This window comes from Tursiops truncatus, chromosome 6, assembly GCF_011762595.2.
Source record: "Tursiops truncatus isolate mTurTru1 chromosome 6, mTurTru1.mat.Y, whole genome shotgun sequence".
In the NCBI taxonomy this organism is placed as follows: domain Eukaryota; kingdom Metazoa; phylum Chordata; class Mammalia; order Artiodactyla; family Delphinidae; genus Tursiops; species Tursiops truncatus.
Window position 1 is genome coordinate 25819368 of NC_047039.1, and position 23230 is coordinate 25842597.

The 23230-nt window shown below is 38.4% G+C and overlaps 1 protein-coding gene across 6 annotated transcripts; it reads right to left on the bottom strand.

Moving 5' to 3' along the window:
* Window positions 1–633: 633 nt before the first annotated feature.
* NOL8 (nucleolar protein 8) lies at window positions 634–23101 on the bottom strand. 6 transcript variants are annotated; one of them, XM_073805912.1, is made up of 17 exons: window positions 22955–23101; window positions 21875–22098; window positions 21089–21151; window positions 19628–19706; window positions 18109–18244; window positions 17515–17585; window positions 14002–15877; window positions 12618–12731; window positions 12014–12136; window positions 11637–11727; window positions 8680–8818; window positions 7943–8020; window positions 5097–5368; window positions 3444–3570; window positions 2800–2870; window positions 1598–1677; window positions 634–1111 (listed from the first exon to the last, which is right to left on the bottom strand). In XM_073805912.1, exons 2-17 carry the CDS (start codon window positions 22011–22013, stop codon window positions 1061–1063), a joined length of 3510 nt encoding a protein of 1169 aa, XP_073662013.1. In that variant the 5' UTR covers window positions 22014–22098; window positions 22955–23101; the 3' UTR covers window positions 634–1060. The 6 variants fall into 6 exon arrangements, 5 of the variants coding, with proteins under 5 accessions (XP_073662013.1, XP_073662011.1, XP_073662012.1 ...); XM_073805910.1 differs by having other exon boundaries at window positions 22860–23012; XM_073805911.1 differs by having other exon boundaries at window positions 22856–23002.
* Window positions 23102–23230: the final 129 nt, after the last annotated feature.

The window sequence follows — 23230 nt, forward strand, 5'->3', positions numbered from 1 at the left end:
ACAAAGTCTGAAGTCTTGGAAACACAGGAATCTCGAATGACTTTTCAACTACTTAGTTCCTTGGACTCTGTTTACTAAGCACCCACTTAGTGCTAGACATAGTTCTAGGCAGTGTGGACGTAACCATTAACAAACCAGGTGATATCCCAGCCCCCAAAGAGTTTATATTTGATCAAGATGTAAATCAATAAATACTTAATTTCAGATATACACAGTATGGCTCAATGATAATCCCTTGGGACTTTATATATAGCATAATTTTGTACAGAGCCCAGTTTGATAGAGGCTTATCTGTCTTGAATCCTAGCCACATTGATTTAATGAGGTATTAAGTCTGCTTCCCTATCTGGACCCAGGGTCCTGACTCCTAACTGTGACTACATACCTTTCAGACACTTGGATTTTTCAAAAGCCTGTAGTCTAATTAGAATTTTGAGATTTTGAATTTTGGCCTCAATTCATGGAGGCCAAGGACAGGAAAACGCTGCATTTGGCATCCTTTTCTGGTCCTCACAGAACTCTCCCATGATGCCGGTCTGAAATATCCTGCATTTCAGTTAGCTTATTCATCAAGACACAAGTACAGAACTCAAGGCTGATTTGTTTTCAACATCTTAAACAAAAACCACAAGATGGAGGTAAGGTGTATTTGATACAATCAGAAATATTTCAAGTATAATTCACACGAAACGTAACTTGGAAAATACAAGTGCTCTGATCCATATATTTTAAAAGGCTTTATGTAAACCTTGTGTCAGAAGATAGCCATTAGTTATTGAAGATGGAGGGCAAAGAGATTATATACGAAAAGTATTTTGAGGGACTATCTTGTGCTTCATTAAAAAAAAATGTTCAGGTTAATTATTTGAAGTAATTAGGAACAAATGAAGAGGAAATCTACAGGAAAAGAAAGCAACCAGAATGATATCCACCAGATAAGATTTTGAATATTCCTTCACTCTGAATTCTTCTTTGTCAGCTAAACTTATTTTCTAGATCACTCCAATTTCCACAGGTGAGCCTTGTTCACATTCAGTATCAAAACTAATGATGACATTTATTATTTTGGTTTCACTCTCCTTTTGGCATCTTTATGTTTCTTCCGACAGTCCTAGAAAAACATAAAACCAAAAGCCTTTGTTAAAAATAGTGGTAAATACTTTCCAAGGTGTTTAGTAACTATAAAGTAAAATTTAGGTTATTCAGTGTCAGGGTTGTAGAAGCCATTTTGGAAGTGCTCACTTGGAATGTACAGGGGATATTCAAACTTTTGGCTTTAAGTGTTTACAATGGAAACTGTAATTCAGTCTTTCAAAAGTCTTATGATTTCCTGCTACTTAATAAGCATGGCCAGAACTCGTTCCAGTCACTCAATGGGGCCACTCTTCAGTCTCCTTACTGCACCATGGGTTGAATGAATTAAACAACTTAAAACTTCTGTTCCAGCACTATCATTCTGAGCATTTAAGTCATGTTCTCAGTTATCTTAAGTTTCATGCCCTCCTATATTCTTACACCAGGCAAATATTAACACAAGATAACACCATATCTTTTAAATTAATATGGAGACAATTAATATGGAAATACAACTACTCACCATACGCAAGCTGTTTGTTCTGGCCTCCCAAGAATTCCTGCTAATATTACTTCCCACTCCTCTCCAGAATAAGTCAGAACCTAAAAGGGGAAAATAAAGAAGGACAAGACAGCCCATTAATATTAAAACAGACAATATTCTAGTGCTGGCATTATCAAGGTCTTCAATTCTAGTTAAGACCATTTCCCCCACCGCCCCCAGCCAATTTATGCTAATTTTCAAAAATATCTTGTTTTCTTTACAAAATGAAAATGTAGAACTGCAAGGATTTTACTGTTTATAAACCATTTACTACTATGTAACTTGGCTTCTGTTTGTGTTAGGCTTAAGAAATGAGTTCACTGGGCCTTCCCTGGTGGCGCAGTGGTTAAGAATCTGCCTGCCAATGCAGTGGACACAGGTTCGAGCCCTGGTCCGGGAAGATCCCACATGCCAAGGAGAAACTAAGCCTGTGCACCACAACTACTAAGCCTGTGCTCTGAAGCCTGTGAGCCACAACTACTGAGCCCACATGCTACAACTACTGAAGCCTGCGCGCCTAGAGCCAGTGCTCTGCAACAAGAGAAGCCACTGCAATGAGAGGCCCGCGCACTGCAACGAAGAGTAGCCCCCGCTTGCCGCAACTAGAGAAAGCCCGCGCACAGCAACAAAGACCCAATGCAGCCAAAAATAAATAAATAAAATATATTTTTAAAAAAAAAGAAATGAGTTCATCAACAGCCTCAGAGTTTTCATGTGAAATTTTTTTCTATTTTTTTTTTTACTGAAGTATAGTTAATTCACAATGTTGTGCTGGTTTCAAGTGTACAGCAAAGTGATTCAGTTATATATTCTTTTTCAGATTCTTTTCCATTATAGGTTATTACAAGACATTGAGATAGTTCATGTGAACTTTTTAGGGTACTAAAGACTTAGGAGTTTTGTACGTCTAGTATCTCAGCAAACCCCTGGAACAAAACAAGCCCTTGTTGAGGTTAGTGAACAAGTGAGGGAGGTGGCGAGTGGGAGCTTTCAGTTTTCCAGAGCTTTGCAAGTCAACATGCATCTTTCTAACAGAGGGGGCTAAAGCACATGACATTGCAAAGGATCAGAATTTTTCCTAATCAGTTCTTACTTGGATGCATGTTAGTATATCAGAATGCGCTATGGTGAGAGCTGTACTATTACCTGTTCTATACCATTTAATCAAAACATTGACTTACCATGAAGTCTCTCATCATTCTTAGAGAAAAAGAAATATCTAGTGGTCTCTTTCTCGGGTAATGATACTTCTCTGAAGTGAGAGAGAAAGAGAGAGAGAATTGGCCACTTAATTTCAATATTTAAGAAATGTTTACACTGTAAGTATAAATGAACTATTCCTTAAATATATGTGCTTTGTGTTTTGCTCATTTTTCTTTCCTGAGTTAAAGTGATACCACCCTTTCTCTATTCAACACTCTTCTCTTCTACCTGAAACTTTGGTAACGAAGACTTACTTAAGTACACGCTTTATCTTCCCTGTGTTGATTGTTGATATTCTCACCCCAGCATTGCTACCCAATTTGCCAGTGTTTCCCATGTGGTAGCAGCCAACGAGCTGAAGCATACTCTTTCCAGATCAAGGACTTCAGTGGCAAGTTTTCTTCCCCATGCACGTCATATCCCCCACCCAGTTTATCCAAATTTCAAGGAAAAGGAAACATGCTCCTAATTACAAAAAGGCTACAGAACTCTCTAAAGGAGCCAAAAAAAAGAAAATTGTCTTGAGAAGCTAAGCTTAGATACTTCTATAATATTTCTAAAGCATGTCTAACTCAGATTTTATGAATTATGAAATAAACCTGCACAGAAACACACTACTTACCCAGGGCTGGGCTTTTTGTCATCTGTTTCTTCAGTAACATCTTCCTCTTCTGAACTGCTGTCTTGGAAACGAGGGTCTCCCTGCCAGGCAATCTTCCCAGGTTTCACTGCCTCAACTCTATAGGTCTCTATATCGTCATGACAATGAAAGATGACAGAATTGTAACCTAACAACCGATTATTTGTGGACACACTAATTTGTTTACTTTCACCATGCACTCATATTTCTAAATTTCAAATACCTTAATCATTAATTCAAAATATGTAGTATCTTTTTAGATTTTCAAATATTGAGAGAAGCTATTATCATATTTTTGGGCATTGCTAGGGTGATCTGATAAGGAATATAGCAACACTATAAAAAGATATACAAACTAAAGGTTTATAAATGAGCAACGCTATTTAAAAGGAAAAAAAAAAGCATGGCACCTGTGCTAGCAGGAGAAGCCTAAACTGTAACATGATGCAGTGAAACCAGGTTGCCTTCCTGCTTATTCATAAATGAGAAAAGGAACATATCTTTATATTTTCAATTCCCAAAGCCTCTTTCTAAAACTTCTGAAAAAGCTTCTGCTATAAGATGTGGGTGATCTCCTCACAAGTCCTCATAATTTCCTAAGTACACAAAACACATCTCCCAGGTTGCTGAGGTGTCTTAGTACTCACTTTAAGGCCAATTTCTCACACTTGGCTCTCAAAGTTAGAAGAATTAAAGACAGTATCTATATCATATCAACTCTGTTCAACAGTTTAGGACTGACCTTGGTACTCAAATGGACAACACAGGCAAGAGAATGAAGTAAGCAGAGCAATGATATATTGTGTCTTATTTAGAACAATTTTGGGAAAACTACTAAATTGCTATACCTCCTTTTGGAGCACTACAAAGCCGGCATTTAATACTCACCTGCTAAACACATGGATACTACTTTAACTGCTGATCTTTAAAGTAGAGCTTATTGTTAGCTGTGCATGTATTCTCCTGTATAGGTATATCTTGCTTTTTACAATGAACTTCCAGAAAAGCTACACTTCATCTTAAACACTAGGTGAGGAGCAACTTCCTAAGGAATAGGTGTTTTTAACTTTTAGACTATGTAGGACTTCAGAGGTAAACCTCCTGAAATGGAATGCTAAATTGTCTATACTGGTGCTGATACTTTTTTCTAGTTTCTGGCAAATCTCCAAGGATAAAGTTTGAAACAACTGGTGTATTGATGACATAGCATAATTGTATAGAGCCAGGGTTACCTATTTCTCCCCTTTCCCTACCATATAGCACTGGTTTTCCTGAAGTCATGGCTTCTCCAACTGCATCTAAGATACAAAGCTTTTTAAATATATGACTTCTTATACTTCTTCATGACTATTTCTACTCAACATTAGAAGGGATGCTGCACATTATTCTCTGGCTTCCCTTCATATGGCAGCTATCTAGAAGTTTGCTTCCAAATGCAAGAACAATTTCTTAGTGTGTTAAACACAGCTCTAGGCACAGTACATTTATGGTCATGTAATGCTGACTGCAATACTGTTTATATAGATGGAAGAAAGAATCCTTTCTTCAGCTAATGTTAAATCATTACAGTTACAGTAGATTCAATCAATTAAGTTCAAACCGCTTTAAATGAAAACGTTTAAAAAAAAAAAGTACCTTCCTTTACATTTTTAGTGTGTGAATCAAAAAAGGAGAATGTGAACCCGCTGGGCTGTTCATCCCCAGTCATCAGAGCTGTAGGGTCCTGGACTACTTCGGCTTTCTCTCCATCAGAGTCCTCATTCCAAGGGGTGTTGTCTTCCTTTTCAATGGTATCTTTTGTAGTTTGGAATATTTGTTTTAAATCCATAGCAATGTTATAATACATTTCTTTAGATACCTCAGGTAGCTTCTCATCTTCCTCCCTTTTCTTCTTTCGTTTTGCTTTACTGCATTGACATATATAGAGATATGTGCATCACAAAAAAAGCCAATTTTTGGAAAATTTCCAGAAATCAGGAAAAAAACACCTTGGATAACTTTAGTCCCATCCTTTCAACAACCAAGAGGATCTTCATATAAAACTCATAAAGGCAGAACCTTAACCAAAAAGCTTTTTATAGACAAAACTATTTCAAACAGCTCCAAGTATTAAACAAGAATCATATTCTCCTATCTCTTATCCTCTGAACTACATTTCAGAAGTCACATCTAAGATATTAGCTATGAGTAAGAAAATCACTTAACTGCAATGGGCCTCAGTATCCTCATTTGTAAAATGAACCATGTTAAACCACATGACTTATAAGACTTTTTCAAATTCTAAAATTCTATGAGTTTTATGACACTGGCATTAAAGGATTTAGTCATAATTCTGTTTTAGAAACGCCTTATAAATGTGCTAAATCTAGTCTGTTTGGGAATGAAATTTTTCTATTACCATCAACCTGCTCTATATTTAGGAATATGTTTTTCTCTTTGATCTTAAACCAGAGTTATATGGCAGTCTCCAATATTGAGTTTTCAGTTAGTAAAAGATTAAAATCCTCTTTTCTATTAGAGTCTGCTCTATTTACTAGGCCAAATATTCTAACTATATTACCTAAAATAATAATGTCCTAAATGATCATCTTATTGGTGGAGACTATCTTACAGAGAGAAACTTTTTTTTTTTTTTTTGGTGTTACGCGGGCCTCTCACTGTTGTGGCCTCTCCCGTTGCGGAGCACAGGCTCCAGACGCGCAGGCTCAGCGGCCATGGCTCACAGGCCCAGCCGCTCCATGGCATGTGGGATCTTCCCGGACCGGGGCACGAACCCGCGTCCCCTGCATCGGCAGGCGGACTCTCAACTACTGCGCCACTAGGGAAGCCCAACATCCTAGATTTTGAACTGACACTATAAAAAGGTGAGACTTCTGGGGAGTCTAGAGCAGGGTTGAGCATGTTCTGCATATGGCAGGAATATAAAACAATTTTCAACCAGAGGACAGGTTGTGGTAGTTTAAAATGTGTCCACAAATTCCTCAGTGCCTCTCTCTTCAGGAAGAAGTGCTTAATCTCCCCTTCCCCTATGAAAGTATGGGTTGGATTTAGTGACTTAAAGAAAACTGAATAAGGCAGATGTGTCACTGTGTGACTTCTAACACTATGTCATAAAATATACTGTGGCTTCCTCCTTCTATCTCTCTTTTGGGTCAGTGTTATGAGAACACTTAAGCAGCCTAATGGAGAAGCCAACAAGGTGAGGAACTGGCTAACAGCTATGTGAGTGAGACATCTTGGAAGTACATCGCGAGGATTAGTCAGGCCTTTGGAGACTGAAGCCCCAAGCAACATTTTGACTGCAAGCTCTCCAGAGACTACCCAGAATCACATTGCAATCTGGAATCCTACATTGCAGGGAACGTTTATATTAGTTCTACTTTGGTCTGGTATGTGATTCTTTTTAAAAGAAACCTTTAATTTTGGAATAATTTTAGATTTATAGAAAAACTGGAAACAGTGTTCCCAAATAACCTTCACCTAGTTTCCCCTCAAGGTAACATCTTACATAGATATGATACAATTGTCAAAACTAAAAGATTAACACTGGTACACTACTATTAACTAAACACAGATTCTGTTCCCAATTCACCAGTTTCTCTACAAGTGTCTTTTTTGTTCCAGGATCTAATTCAGGATACCACAGTGCCTTTAGTGACTTTAAATAGCAGGAAATCAAGAAATTAAATCAGGCAAAGTTACTGGTTGCTCCATATATTTGCCATATTTATCAAAAAAATATTTGCCACAGCATACCTATAAGAAATAGACGCTCCTACCACACTAGAGTAGTGCAGTGGATAGAATGGTTGCCTCCAGAAAGATATGTCCGGGCCCTAATTCCTGGAACGTGTGAATATTTCCTTATTTTGAAAAAAAGGTCTTTGTAATAAAGTTAGGGATTTTGCAATGAAGAGATTATCCAGGCAGACTCTAAATGGAATCACAAGTGTCCTTATAACAGACACAAAGATGAGAGACACATAGAAATGAGAAGCCCACGTGAAGATGGAGGCAGAGACTGGAATAATATAGTCACAAGCCAAGGAATACCAGATTGCTGGCAGTCACCTGAAGCTAAGAGAGAGGCACGAAATGGAGTTTTTTCCCCCTGAATCTCCAGAGGGAACACAGCTCTTCCAATAATCTGGATTTCAGACTCCCAGCCTCCAGAACTGTGAGAAAAATTTTTGTGTTTTTAAGTCACCAATCTGTTACAGAAGCCACAGGAAACTAATGTAGGTAGAAGACACCGACTAAAGAAGGGGCACATATCATCATTTCTATGCATGAAGATTCCTTTGCCAAAAGTAAGACTCTCTCCACCACATCAATAATTGCTCTCTTTCTCCCTTCCCTGTTCTTAAACTAAATACAATGGGGACCAATGGATGTGATAATGGTTACTATCTACTTTTCTCACTGTCTGAAATGAGATTAATTCATATGAACCTGCTACTAAAAGTAGTAGCTTAATATACCTTTCTTTTGGTTTATCATCTCTTTTTCTTTCATAAGTGGCATGGTCATGCCTTGTTGGATCATAACGTATGATGTCCCTATTAAAGAAAGGAGAGTGATAAGTTGGAAGAGACAATTCAGAATATTAATGCAAAAAACTAATAGCAAATTATAATGCAATACCAGGGCAATTCCACTTTTTGAGCAAGAAAAAGGCACATAATATCAAAGAAATGTATTAGGAGCTCCTCAGAAGCAATCATATTTTAAATTATCTAGTTTTGACTTCTTGTCCTGGATCTTTAAAAATGTTTAATATTATTTTAAACATACTAAAATATATATGGATAAAATGATATGCTATTGGGATTTGCATAAAATATTTCAGTGAGGCAAGTAGGGGGAAGTGAGTAAAGGTATCAAAGAGAAAACTGGTCACATGTTGGTGATTGTAGAAGCTGGGTGATGGTACATAGGGGTTTCATTACACTAGTCTCTCTAAGTTATATGCTGGAAATTTTCCATAGTAAACAGTTACATTTATTAATATTTAAACAGTTGTCCAATTTTTTTTTTTACTAATAATAAATACAGAAATAATTTAAGATTAGTTTCTTGAAGTGAATCACTAGGTCAAGGTAAGTACAATTTTAAGGGTCTGATACATGTTGCTAACTGCTCTCCCCAGGAAGTTTAAAATGGCCTCATTTTATGGCAAAGGAAAAGAGGGCAGAATGGGATGAAACATAAACCATACTTAAATTTCTTAGCAGCTACTGATTCTTTGCTTGTAGAACTGCTTAAGTTGATGTGCAAAACACTCTGCACAATATTCAGGGCTTTCAACTTTTCTGCAGCAAGCTCTTCTTCCTCAGCAGTTTTCTTTTCATTTATTTCTTAGAGGGAAGAGGATAATTAGTAATCTCTTGGCAAACATAACCTGAGAAGTCTCAATGATCAAATATTTATCAAGCACGTAAACATGTGCAAAGCACATTAAGATAGGAAGAAGAAAAGTTAAACCTTGTTTTGCTAACCTCCCTATCCCCAAGATCCCCAATGTCATAGTGAATCTAGAAACTGCATGACCAGCAAACAAAATTCCCATTTCTGTTTGTAATTATACAAATGAAATCTGAATTTAATGGCTTTCAGTGGCAAGTCTAAAAGTTTTTAAGGTAAAGATTGACAAATGTAATAGAGCAATATACTAATTATAAAATTAAAGTGATCAGAGATTCTTTGATTTTTTTAACTTTCTAAAAATTAATCTAAATTACATGTAAATCTAAACATGAAAAATAGTGAAAGATGCCAATTTTACTGACTATTAATATGATGTTAGTAGACAGTTACTTTAGCCTTTAGATTCAGTACTAAATATTGCAGGAAGAAAGCCTACACACAGGGCACTGTGGAAGCCTAGAAGCTTGTTATCCTTAGCTACTAGAAACAGACAAATATCAGAGAACAAAGTTAAACATTTAACAGCTAGTTTGGATTATAGATAGAAATACAAAAGAAGTCTAAGTAAGCCTTAAAGACCTTTTCAAATTATGGCAGGATATAAACAACCAAGTAACAGAAATAAACAGAATAAAATGCTGATTTGAATAGTTCTCTATAGAGATGACCCCAAAGTGTCTAAGGGTTCAAAAGAGGTAAAGATTATGTTCAATTGGATTAAGAAACGTTTTATAAACCAGGTGGAGTCTAAGGTAGGAAAGACAAGTAGATCCCCTGAGGAGGGAGGAGCATGCCAGGCAAGTGAAAAAATGAACACATACATTGAAATAAGAAAGTTCAAAGAGTTTACATTGCATTAGGTTAAACCATATGAAACTGCTAATATTCAACAATTTTTGACTTCAAAAAATGGTACTTTCAATTTTACCCTAATACTGACCATTAGGAAAAAGAACACAATGCTAGAAAGGGCTTAAGGTATTTGTAGACTGGCTGCGAGGTATTTGTAGGCTGCTTACCTGCAGGACAGTCTTTGTGCAACTCACAAAAAATTCAGTCTCAAAAGTTGGGAAGGAAAGAAACAAAAGGCAGAGATTCTGTGTCTGACTGCCCTAAGAATGGAAGTACCATCAACAGAAACAGAAGGGTCCAGAGCACCTGAGAGAGAGTAAATTCAGTTTGGGACCTGCTGCGTTTTAACACGCGTTCAGGGACGCCTGTGAGAAATATCCATCAGGCATTGAGAAAAGAATAATTGGGAGCTCAGCAGGATAGTCAGGAGCAAAGATGATCCAGATTTGGAAAATATTCACGCACAAAAGAAGGTTAAAGCCACAGGGACTTACAGAACCTTTACATATCTAAAGGCAAAGGGAAAATTAGGAACCAAGAATTAAGAAGAAAATAAGGAAGTTATAGTGCAATGGAAGCTAAGGGAAGAGAACAGTTCAAGAAGGATGATTAACAGTGACAAATGGTACGGGCAGGCTGAAGAAGCTTGGGAAGGTGCCACTGCATCTGGTGAACCAGATAGTATGTGCAGGGAACGCATACTGAAGAGTTGTAAAGAGACAGACAAAAGTGGCAGAAGTTAGAAAGTAAACTCTATGTATAGCTTCTAGGCTATTCCCAAGGTTCTGTCCATTCCTGTTTTCAACATGGAATTTTGAGTGAGAAGCTCTGAAACATAATTTGCTGTGGATCCTGGAGAACTTACTCTCTGAACACTTGTTTTCAGAAATGTACAATATACACAATAATCACTTCAAAGAATCAAGAGCATCATTTCCAGAGGTTGTATTTTCAATAAAAAGCCAACTGCTTCTAAATTAGTGCAATTTATTTTTTCATTTCAGGTTTAGAACTGAAAAAAGATGGGAGTGGCAACTTGAAAACTGGCAGGGTTGAAGAAATGGCTTTTTGAACCTATGAGACCTATGTCTGTAGAAAGAGGGAAGAGATAGAAAAAAGGGAAAGTATGAAGATGCGCATAAGAAAGGAGGTTAAAAGGAGGTATGAATGAGGAAGATTAAGATGCAGATTAGATTAACTCACGAAGAGGAAAAAAGTTAAGGACAGAGTAGTTCTGAGATTGGAAAGGAAAGCAGGGAGCTCACTTGAGGTGGCCATCCTCAAGTGAGGATGGTAGGAGGTAAGGTCTTTTGCAAAGGATAAGAGTAGAAGATCTTGTAGAGAAAGTTTGGAACCACTGGTGTAGAAAATGGTATAGGAAGTAAGAGCAGAATCAGGATGCTTCTGGTAGCATCACTGCTGTTAGATATATTCACATGGGATGAATCTACGTAGAGTGACATTCAATGGTACATTGTTTTTAAAAACCTGCACCCAGCATGCATGCTGGAAGATAAACACTTCCTTTAAGTAAGCCAAGCGTGATGTAACTGTCTTCCACAGCCTCACCAGGACCTGATCTACTGCCAGGTAGGGTCCTTGCCTTCTCTCTAATGCCAGGAACAGGATGATAGAAGATGGCACCTTTGGTGGATGCTAACTATTCCTGTCTTTTCTGGCAGCTTCAGGTAATTAAAATTTTATAAATAAATTAATATGTACAAACAAACTCAAGAAGTATTGAGTAAGCTAACTATTGGATTACAAGCTCCACAATTCAGTGTCTTGGGGTACAGAGTTTCTCTATGTGTTAAGTGAAGAAGCTAGACTACATGACTTCTCAAGGTTCCCCAGCTCTGACATCAGGACTGTTTGTTTGGACAATAAGGCATTTACCTTCCTGTTCCTCTTCACTATCACTTTCTAGAAATCGGGAGTCCATGCGAAATCTGTCATCAGTGCCAAAGTGAGACTGCAAATCCATGAGCTATAAGACAAAACACAAAGACAACTGACAGCCATGTTCCCAAGAAATTACTTATAAACAAGACCTTCTAAGTATACCTCCATGCCATGAAATTCACTACATTAATATTTGCATAAACTCACCTACCCATGAACCAATCAGAGAGGGTCATGGAGGACTCACTATCAAAATAAACACCTTAACACTGGAGTGTGGGTCAAGGTCTGCCTGCACTAATCTAGATTTAAGGACTATGTCGAAAAATAAGGACATGTTGCAAGTTTTATTATTTTCAGTCTTCACTAACCTTCTGTCCAGCTCTGCCCTCAAACTGAGGTTTAATTCTGAACCTGTTACTGTCATCTTCAGAACCAGATTCCTCATCATCGCTGCTGTCAAAGAGCTTCCCAGAGGCTCCACCCATGGACTCCTGTTACATAGGTAAAGACAGAAATGTTTATTAATAACCAAGACAGCATTTCCTTCATTACGTAATCTCCCTCCTCACATGTATGGAACAACAACCCACATGCATCTCCCAGGAAAGACTGGATGGTGGTTAGAATGGAAACTTCTGACTCAGTGATATCTACTTGGCCCCTTGGGTCACTAAATCCAGAGGCTCCTAATGCAGCCTGGAATGGGGGGGAGTTATTAAATGTGTGAACACCTTCTGCAGGGTTTCACTAATATTGATGTCACTTTGCAGATGATGTGGAGGATAGATTTATGTGGGAGAAAATCTCTAAGGCCCCTGTGGTATCCATGCGTGATGGTCAGGGGAGCCCTGGGTTTCATTGTGGCTCCCAGAGGATTTTATGTTGAGCCCAGCAGTTGTATGCAAGTCTTGGTATGCAACATGCAGAAATGGATCTGCAAAAGTATAGGAATGCCCACCCTAAATTTCTTACTTTTACTGGTTCCTCTCCTGGATGGTTATGCTCCTGAGTGGATGTCTCCTCTGTTTCACTTTCACTGTTGGAACCAAAGATGATGTGCGTTGGCTTGTCCTCTGAATAACCATCCTAGAGTGGGCATCAAAAGCATTACCCTTAAGACAACCGCTTATCTCCTTCCCCTAGCAAGTCTATTTCTGACCCTATTTCCTTATCTAGTGAATGCTGCCATCATCCTAAGATAGAAACTTCTCTCTCTCCATTTCCAGTTTATCACCAAGTCCCATCAGTTGGACCGTCTTGCTATTTTAAAAATATATTCCCACTGTCACTGCCTTGGTTCTGGCTCAAGACCTCCCAAAGGCTGTCTGTCCCATTTGATTTGTTGTTCTCATCATGTCCTGAACCATCTTTCCCAAACAGAAGTTGGCAAACTTTTTCTGTCAAGGGCCAGAGAGTAAATATTTTAGGCTTTGCAAGCCACATATAGTTTTGGTTCTGTATTCTTCTTTTTTAAACCCTTTAAAAATGTAGAAACCATTCTTAGCTTGGAGGCTCTTCCAAAATACGCCATGGGCTAGTGGCTTGTGAGCTCTAGTTTGCCAACTCCTGTTCCAATATATACATAACTAATCTCCATTCCCTTGCTTCAAGTTCTTTAGTCTTTTCACAGCCTTGAGAATAAAGTCCAACCCCTGTAGCCTCTTCACACCTCACCCCTACTTATCTCTCTCATCTCATTTCTCACCATCTTGTACTCTATACATTTGATCACACTGATTGCAAATATTCACTTTTGTACAAACTGTTCCTTTATCTTGGAATGCCTTTCCTCTCTCTTTGTACCCTTTTACCTCTGCCAGACCAATTCCCACTGATCCTTTCACACTAGATTCAGTTCAGCTGAGGAAGTGCCGGCTCCCCACCCCCCTCTGCCCCACCACTGCCAACAAATTAGTATCAGTGTGCTGTCAGAGCACACAGGCGTACTTCTTTCTCATCCCATGGAACTGAACTGTGACCTTCTGTCCACCACACTGTAAGCCAATACCAACCACCTAACAGTGATCCTCTCTGTAAATCTAGCACTTGCTGTGAAGGCCTGGAATTTCATAGGTAATTAACAATTGTTGAAAGAATGAATAAAGACTCATTACAGTAAATCTTGGTAAGATATGAATCACTTGGCAAGTGATTTATATGTAAATTCAGACATATTAGGACATATCACTTAACTATATCAGTTACAGCTTCTAAAGCGATATCCGGATATACTAAAGATACAAGGACACAAAACACAAACATTCATCTCTAAAGGAGCCTGCTTACCTTCGTAGGAAAGAAAGGTTGGACTTGGAAACAAGTTCTTGTTAAATCCCTAGACTGAAAATATACTCACCAAATTTGCCAGAGCATTGTGAACCAACTTCTTTTGTACTTCTTTTGCTTTCTGCCTTGCCTCTAAGGCTGCCAAACGCTTCTGATTATCTTCAGCGTGCTTATCCTTAGCACTAACATCTGATGAACTATTAACAGAAAGTGGGAAGTCAGTTTTGCTTCCCTGAGGGTCTCTCCTGGAGGAGACCTCTGGTGATTTCTCAGGGGCCTTGTGGCTGCACAGATCAGGCCTCTTTTTGGAGCTCTCTCCTGACTTTCCAGTCCTGTGGCAACAGTCTTCATCAAAGCCTCTCCTGAGAGTCTTGGCACCAAGACTCAAAGATTTCTTATCTTTTAGTGGCAATAGACTAGAAATAGGATTTCCATTTCCCTTTTCTGAACTGCTAGGGAAAACCACCTTGTGAGCCTGGCTCTCAAAAGTAGACTGTCTCTTTTGAGGCTGAATTTGGTTTGAGTCACTTGCCTTCTTTGCATGTTGGGAAAGAGTCAGTTTACTTGATGGGCTATTAGCATACAAGGACCATTTTTTCATGGACATGCTCCTGGGATCCTCAAGTTTCAAGGATTTATGATCTTTATTAATATTGTTAGAGGCAACACTCTCTTTCAAGGATTTTTTCACTGTTTCCTTTCCATAGAGACAGCCTACTCCCTTGAAAGCCTGGAATTTTGGCTTTACGGTATTTTCCTTTGGTTCCTGTTTTCCATGTGTGTTCTCTTTTCCTTCTAAAAGGGAAGCCACAATCTCCTCAGGATGAATACACCGTTGGCCTTTGTGGAGGCCACCTGGAGTTCTGTGGCTCTTGGAGGCCCTGTCAGACTTGGCAGTGGTTTTCCGGCCATTGCTCTCAGTATCTTCTTTTGGCGCCTCCTGGTTACTGCCAGCCAACTGTTCCAGATCAGCTAAAGTTAGATTCATATGGAGACAGTTTTTCATCATGGTGTTATACTCCTTATCTCCTTCAGACTCGGTTGATTCTGATACAGAATCAGCATCTTCACTGCTACTGGACTCAATCGAAGATTCACAACTGAGAGGCTTAATTCTGTGACTGAGGGCTGTCTCTTTATTTTTTCTTTTTTGTACTTTAATAGAATCAACAGAAAGATCACACTTTTTTCTATTTTTCAAATAAGTTTTCTTGTGCATATACTTTTCTGTTTGTGAAAGTTCTACACTGTGTTTGATCTTATCAGAATTTTTCTTCATTGCAATGATTTCATCTGTATCTCCTGAATCAGAGTCACAATCATTTCCCATAACATTATCTTCACTACTGAGGCAAAAGACATTATTTTTGATGCCTAAACCTGTTGAAGTATGAAATTTGTGAAAATGTGATTTAAAATCATCTCTTACAACTTCAAAGGGATCATTTTCAGATCCATTTATTGAGGACCATGTAGTTTTCTCTAGGTTTTCCTCTCTTGCAATCATTAGTCTTAATTCATCTTCAGAATCAATATCATCATCAGACATGCTATTTCTCTTTTTGGTAGTTTCTAAGTCAGAAGTCTGAAAAAATACGTTTTTAAGTTTCTGACTATCAGAATCAGGTACACAGGGTGATTTAGGAGTAATGGAATTATGAGGTGTATTTTGTGCAGCCTGTTGTTGTATTAAATGTGGGCTCTCCATTATGCTACTAGGTTTTGGTCTCAAAGCCAGAGATGCAGTGGAACCCTCGTTCTTCTGCACTTTTATTATCTTCTTGGCAGGGCTGTGAAAGTCAGAGAATTCTCCTCGTCGTTTCTTACTCACAGGATCATTCCCTCCTTCCAATTCCCAAGTGAGGCTGGATATAGGGATAGCATTTGTGAAATCCTCCCCTATTTTCTTTAGGTTGTGGCAGTATTTTGAGGGATCATACTTTATGATGTCACCAACAGTCAAGGAAGAAAACAAAGGCACTAGGTTTTAGAAAAACCTATCAAACTGGTAAAGCAAAAAGAATACTGTTTAATCTTGAGCAAGTCATTGACTCATTTTACCCTCAGTTTCCTATCAAACAAAATAAGGACTTAATTAGGTGACTCAGGGTCTTTGGAACTGACATGTCCATGGCATGTCCAGAGTGAAAACCAAGAACCATCACTATTAATTGGCAGAAATTACTTGGGCTGCATGTGTATATCACAGCAAACCGATTCAGATTATATTCTAGGTACAAGAGGCCACAAGACTTTTCTGTAAATCTGAGAAGTCTATCCACTGAGCTAATACCATAAAGCGGAGTATAGAGAGGAACCCAGAGCGGGCACAGCTAGATACTATACTAAGTGTTGGTATCTCAAACTTGAGACTCAAAGATTCTCAAACTTTTTGGCCATTTCTGTTTTCTCAATGCTGCCTCATCCTAGATCTGATTCTCTTAGTTCAATGACATCCATTTCACATTTTACTCGCTCTCTGCATTTTTTAGGTCTTTCTTAGAAGGCTAATAATTCTTTATCAGGTCTTCGTTGCTGACATTGTCCAGAAAGATTCTAGTTAATGTCACTGTGCTGTAGTGACAGCTGGCATTTGCTGATTTCCTAAAACATATGAATAAACAAGTATAAGTTGCTTTAATCTATCACTACTGAAAAGTCCTTTTGTTCATTTAGTGACTACTGAATACATGGACAATTATATATGAGGTATGCCAAACAGTGTCTATTGTCTCTTGGCTTTACACTGTCCTTCCAAATCCTCCTCTTTGCTGTCAGTGGTACCATTGGTGGGAAGCTGGAAGGTGAAGAAGAAAAAAGTATTTCCCTGACTTTAGTGCCACTGGCAGGGACAGCAGAACCAGCAGCTGTGGCCAGGGCTCCAGGGGCCTCAATAGCCATGAACAGTGAGGACACACCTCTGTTTGAAATACCTGAAATTGCTTCTGCTTCCCATGACACACAGGGTTAGAGCTAAAAGAATACAAAAAACACCCTCTGCCCAGAAGTCCATGACACTAGGAATTCAAGGTCTTAGACAATCTGACCTCATTTCCTCAGGGGAATGGGCATCTGAATTTGCTCATACTGGGTTCCATACTATTTCTCCATCCACCATTCTTCTGCCTGTCTACACATTTCTACCTACTATTTTCCTCTCTCCTAGACTCCTTCCTATCTCTTTTCTATTAATGTGAAACTTATCCTACTTCCTCTAAAGCCTTCTTTAATGATTGTGCTGTGTTCCCTTGTCCTTCTTTAGCTCCTCTGGCAATGGCTTTGAATCCATGTCAAACAAGAAGAATGAGGTATAAATTAGTAAGTCAACGTGCTTCTTTAACAATCATCATTTGCATCACTTGCATAAAACCTAATTACATTCTCTCATTATCCACTAATTGTTTCATACATGTAGGTAGGTGGGTATTACCTTACTTAGAAATTGGGAACATAAAAACTGTTACACAAACATCTAAAGATTTACTGACAGAGGCAGTGAAATTCTAAAGGTATGAAGTAAACTTTTGCAAATATCCACATCGTAGTAAATAATAATTTCTCTGAAAGGCCAATTGCTAAGGATATTTTACGTTTATGTTGATTCCTTAGGTGAAGGACAGGTAAGACTCTTCCAAATTTACTCACAACCCAATTCTAAAAGAAAAAAAAAAAAAGAATACATTTACTATACTTGTCAGAAATGGAAAAGATTAACCACACTGAATAAATGTCATTTAAAAATATTTGAACTCATAGTGGACCACGATTACTGTTGGGTTTAGTTTTCTGATAATGAAACACAAGTGCTCAAAAAAGTGTATCAGGAAAGGAAAAAGAAAGAAGGAAAATTGGGGCAGTTATTGATCCCATATAAACCATGTAGGATGCTACACAAATAACAGCCATTAAAAAGGCAAACGTCGGACCTGCCTGCACTCTTCACCACCTATGCCCCCTGGGAGACCTGCCTCCACTTGGGTTTTGATTTCTCTTTCTAAAATGGGGGAAAACTGTGCTTTCCCAAGAGTTGTAAATGCACTTGAAGACCATAAAGCACTATCTATGTTAACTGCTGCAAAGCAAGAGAAAAAAGCAGTTGCTTTAAAACATGATGCTCATGGTCACCTGGTGTCAGGAATTGGTTCCTGAGCTATTCAGGCTACCAGAGGAGACTCACTTTGTGCCCTGGTACTTCTGTCCCTGGCACAGCTTTCACATGGAAATCCACCACTCCCATTTTTTCTAACAAGTTGGTGTTGCTTGTTGTTGATTTTCCTTTCTTTGCTTTTGCTTCTTTTCTCTCCTGGGCCAATCTGAATCAAACAGAAAATATAAATAAGAGTTAAAATAACGAACCACACTATTAACAGTGCTTCTGTTTTGTTTTTTAATACTGTAAAGCTGTTTAACTTTATAGAGATCATTTAGGGTCTCTCAGTTTTTCCCTTTCAACTTATGTACTTTTGGCATTTTATCTATCCTTAATCTTTTCACTCTTATGAGGAAGAGGTGTCTTTCAGAGACTAATATGCTAAGTCTTGAATATTTCTACTCTCACAACAAAGAGAATGCAGAACGCCAACTCAACCTACCAGTTCAAACTCCGCCACCTTATACAGGCCTGGTCAACTGTGCTGACCAATTCTCATTGGCCTCTTTGCCTCTGGTCTGTGTCCCTTACATTCCAACTTCCAAGATTCATGCTCCCCAGGCACAACTGCATAGACACTCCAAGGCAGCAGCACTGTGTGCTCACCTGCTCAGGACTAGGGCCCCGGTTCCTGCATATAATAGGCAGCAAAGTGCTGCTGAATGAAAATCTCATCACTACCCTGTTCACATAGACCCCCAGCTGAAGAACAAAATCAAATTCTCATCTTCGTCACCAGACCACTCCCTCAAAACTTGGTTTAGACCTTATTTTTCCTTGTGGCATTTCTTTGGCCCAGAACAATCTTAAAACGCTCTGGGTCACTCCATGTGTACATTCCTAAAATATCTCCTATTTTGGAAGCACCCAATCTCATACAATCTTTTCTCCCTAAGAATACTTTTAGGATTTAAAATGCTTTAAAAGTTTTTACATTGCCTTGTTCTTAAATCACATGCATAATTAATCTTATGCCTCTCATACAGGGATTTCCTATTATCTTTATGTTTTTGTATGACACTTTCATTAACAGCCTAAAGTCAACTTAAGCAATTTGGTACTGTCTATTAAAATTTTAAATGTGCATAACTATATGACATAGCAACTCCTTTTGTTGACATAAACCCCAGAGGGACCATCCTCAAGAGTCTTATCAAGAGGAAGTGGAAATGGTCTAAATGTCTATGAGTGGGGGATGACTGACTACACTGTGGCACAGCCATTTTCTAAAATAGTACTAAACACTCATTATAAGAAGGGGGAAGACCTACATCATCACATAAGGTTGTGTTTAAAAAGCTGAAATAAGTATATATTTTTATGGGTTAAAATATACGTATACAGGAGCATTACATTATCTTCTTTGGTGGGGACTGGGGGTCACAGGGAGTCACAGTTAAGAAGGATTTTAGCTCTACTTGTAATGCATATATTTGCTAAAACTGTAATAATACATTATTTGATAGTTTCAAATCAATTAAGTGAACATATAAAACCACTTACAATATAAAAAACATTGGGTCAAATCACGGAGAGCAAATCTTACCTGTGCAAAAAACTTTCCTTTGCTAGCTGAATTTGTAGAGTTCCACCTTTCCATTTTGTTTTATTTAAAACAGACATACCTATAAAGCAAAGAATTAGTACCCAAGTACATGGCAATGCAAAAATATATTTCAGCATGTGCTTTTACTAATTAGTTAGTACCAAAAAAAGAAAACCTGCTTATCACAAAGACACAGAGGAAATAGAATAAAGAAAATGAGACCTGGAAGGAGAAGGCTTAGGTCCCATTCTCATCTTGACCACTTATTAGATCTTTACACTCCCTACCTCCCCGTGTAATTGAAAGATTTGAATGAGGCAAACGTGTAAACCATAAAGCAAAATTTGTCATTTGTTTATAAAGTAATGTCAGGAATCTGTGGCGAATGGCTGGTATTTATTTAACATTTCATTGTTATTTCCCACACTAAAACTATAAAACATTAATGTAATTTTCTTAGAGTGAATCAGAGGACACTGGAATCCTGCAGCACCTCACTTTTATTTATCACCTCATACTAATTATCACTGTGAAACTTGCAAACATATTAGCTGCAAGCAACTAAACTGTGTTTAAACTACTGTGCCCTAGTGGTTGATTTTTCTCAACATCTGCTATTAGCTTCCTTAATAATTACCACTAACAGAAATATCAATGAGGTAGGTACTATGCTAAGCACAAAGATATTATTCAACTTAATCTTCACAGTAGTATTATGAGATAAGCAGTATCTTGGTTATACATCAGATAAGCAAACCGGGTCTTCTAGTTTAAATAAACTGCTAGGTCACACAGCAGAACTGATGTGTTCTTAACTGCAACATATTTGTTATATCTATTTCCTAACTGAACAAATCAATTTTTTGCAAATGAAATTACAAAAGGTCAATGGCCCTCTTTCTCTATTAGCATGTTTCCTGCTCAGTGTCTTTTGACTTTTCAGTCTCCAAATAATTAGAATGCATTACTACATCAGTGGAAGTATGAATTATCTCCCCCTCTTTATTCATTGAAGGTCACAGGTGGCCCTCAGCTTTACTAAACTTATCTATGGAGACTTCATAATTTCAAGGATATGATCTTATAAGGGCATATTCTAAACCTCTCTCCTAACAGCACTCAATAAGAAGAATTAGTTGCCTGAGAAATGAACACACTGGGGAGGTGGGTATTTCATAATATCCAGTGGGATATGTGTAACAGGCAGTTTCTATTAAAGTGTGGTTCCTTATCCAAATTATTTGAGAATGCCATTTTTGAGCAAACTCACAGGCAATGTGCTACCATATGTCATTCATTATGGAATGAACCTAGACCTCCTGAATTGTAGGATATGGAAATTCTCTTGATCGTGGTTGTCCCTCAGGATGAGTTGAAGGTGGATGTTTAGATTTAGAACAAAAGTTATTCCAAATTACATGGTGACATGGACTGGTAAATAGTATAGAAAACATTCATTACATTTTTTCAGGTCTGCTTCTGCTACTCTGATGTTGACATACGCAAAGACTTTCTGTGGGTTTCCTAAAAAAAAAAAAAAAAAAAATTAAATTCGTATGCAGAGAACAATGTAAACATTATTAAGTTTCTAAATTTAAAAAAGAGCTCTTAGAAACGTACTCTTTCAAAGGAAAACCTTGTTTATTTATCATTGGATACAAAGATTGCATTTTTTTTTAAAGCATGATTATCTAAATATTCCAAAAGAAAATACGTAAGAGAAAAATGTCAAGTACTCAGTTAAGGAAACACTTTGCATGTTTGTATGTTAGTGATATTCTACTTAACAGGACCCTACTAATTATTAGAATTTTAGCTCTGAAAACTGAAAGCTATATGTTTCAGAAATTGGATGTTTGGAAATTCCCTGGCAGTCCAGTGGTTAGGACTCTGTGCTTTCACTGCTGAGGGTCTGGGTTCAATCTCTGGTTGGAGAACTAAGATCCCAGCAAGCCGTACGGCCAAAAAAAAAAACCCCACAAAAACAAAAACCGGATGTTTGGGAATTCAGAAATTTTTGATTTCAGAAACGTAATTCTGGGCAAGTTCCAGGTCACACATAACACCTACAGAGCATAGGAGGGGGAGGGATGGGAGGTGGGGGGTTACTACAACAGTATCATGTAATGAGATGCATATCACTTTCAGTGTTCAGGGCTAACATTCATCTCTTGGGTTCCTTTATTTTGTGATACTTGACTTCAGTTATATTTGCCTTTAACTACCCATGAAGAACTATAAATTTACCTTGGTCATCTTTCCGAGTGATGATTTCCACATCAGAAACTTCTCCAAATCTGCTGAACTGATTTTGTAGGTCTGCCTCAGAAATATTCTGGCCAAGGCCACCCACAAAAAGGCGCTTCGTTTCTCTGTTGGCTTTCATCAAGGCTGGGCATACACTCAAGTATTTCTAGTGGAAAAAATAATTATCTACAGAGAAGAGCTCTTTCCCTTAAATCTTCTCAAATCTAAACAAAAGAAAACAAAACTTCGTGAATGCATTTTGGAACAGCACCTCTACACACAGACACAGGTACAGGCACATACTTTCCCTCTAAATGACCACAATATTACACTCTACTCCTCCCGATTTTACTTATCCATATTGTTAGGTGTTTTCCCTTCATTCATTCACTTTAACAAATGCTGACAGAAATGGGATGGGACAGGTTAGCACACGGAAAGATAAAAGGCTCTCAATCCTCAAGCTCCTCACAGTCACATGAGAAGTAAGCAAATGCTGCAATTACAATACTATGTCACAACAGAAATATCTACAAAGTGCTGTTCAGGCATAAAAAGAGCAACTGATATCATGGCTAATACAGACTTTTTAAAAAACACTATGTGCCAGCGTTGTACAAAATAGTTTGCAGGCATCTTTTTTCAGATTAGCAGGAGAGGTTAAGTCACTTTCCCAAAGCCATTCAGAGAATTAGCGGTGAAGCCAAGATTATAACCCAAATCTAATTTCAGAAACTGTAATTCTTTATACTAGGGAGATTGTTGGATTAGAAGGGACTCAGGAAAACTCTTCCAGAGGTACTGAGATTTGCGGCTTTTCATGAGATCTCTAATCTCGTTTAGCACCCGGCTAGCGCTCAGCTCCCAGACTCCTCCCACGCGCGACCCCAAAACAGCGCCAAAAGCCCTGAGCATCGCTCCTGATCTAGGCGTGAGCCACGGCCTACATCTTCCTGGTAGCTTCCTCCGCCCCCAACCTACCCACCCTAGCCGTCTTCCTCTGAGAAGACTCAAAGACGAGAAGGGAGAAGGTAGGCCAGTTGACCTCGGCACATCCCATGCCCCAAACCGACTCCTCACCACTTCGTTTTTTACATCCCGCGCAGTTTAGGGCCGTAACTTCTGGTCACGTGTCCCAACAAGTGTCGCCTCTCTTCCTTCCTACTGGATTTCCAACCCAGCATCCTAAGGTTCCACTACCACGCTCAGTTCCCCAGTGCTTTTTATTTCGTTTCCAGGCTTCTGGGCGACCGGAATGCCTCCGTTCCCTGCCTCAAAGTTCGCGAAAGACCCCAAACTAAAATTCCCTACTTCATACTTAAGAGGGTTATCACCTTGTGTTCTCCTGGATATGGT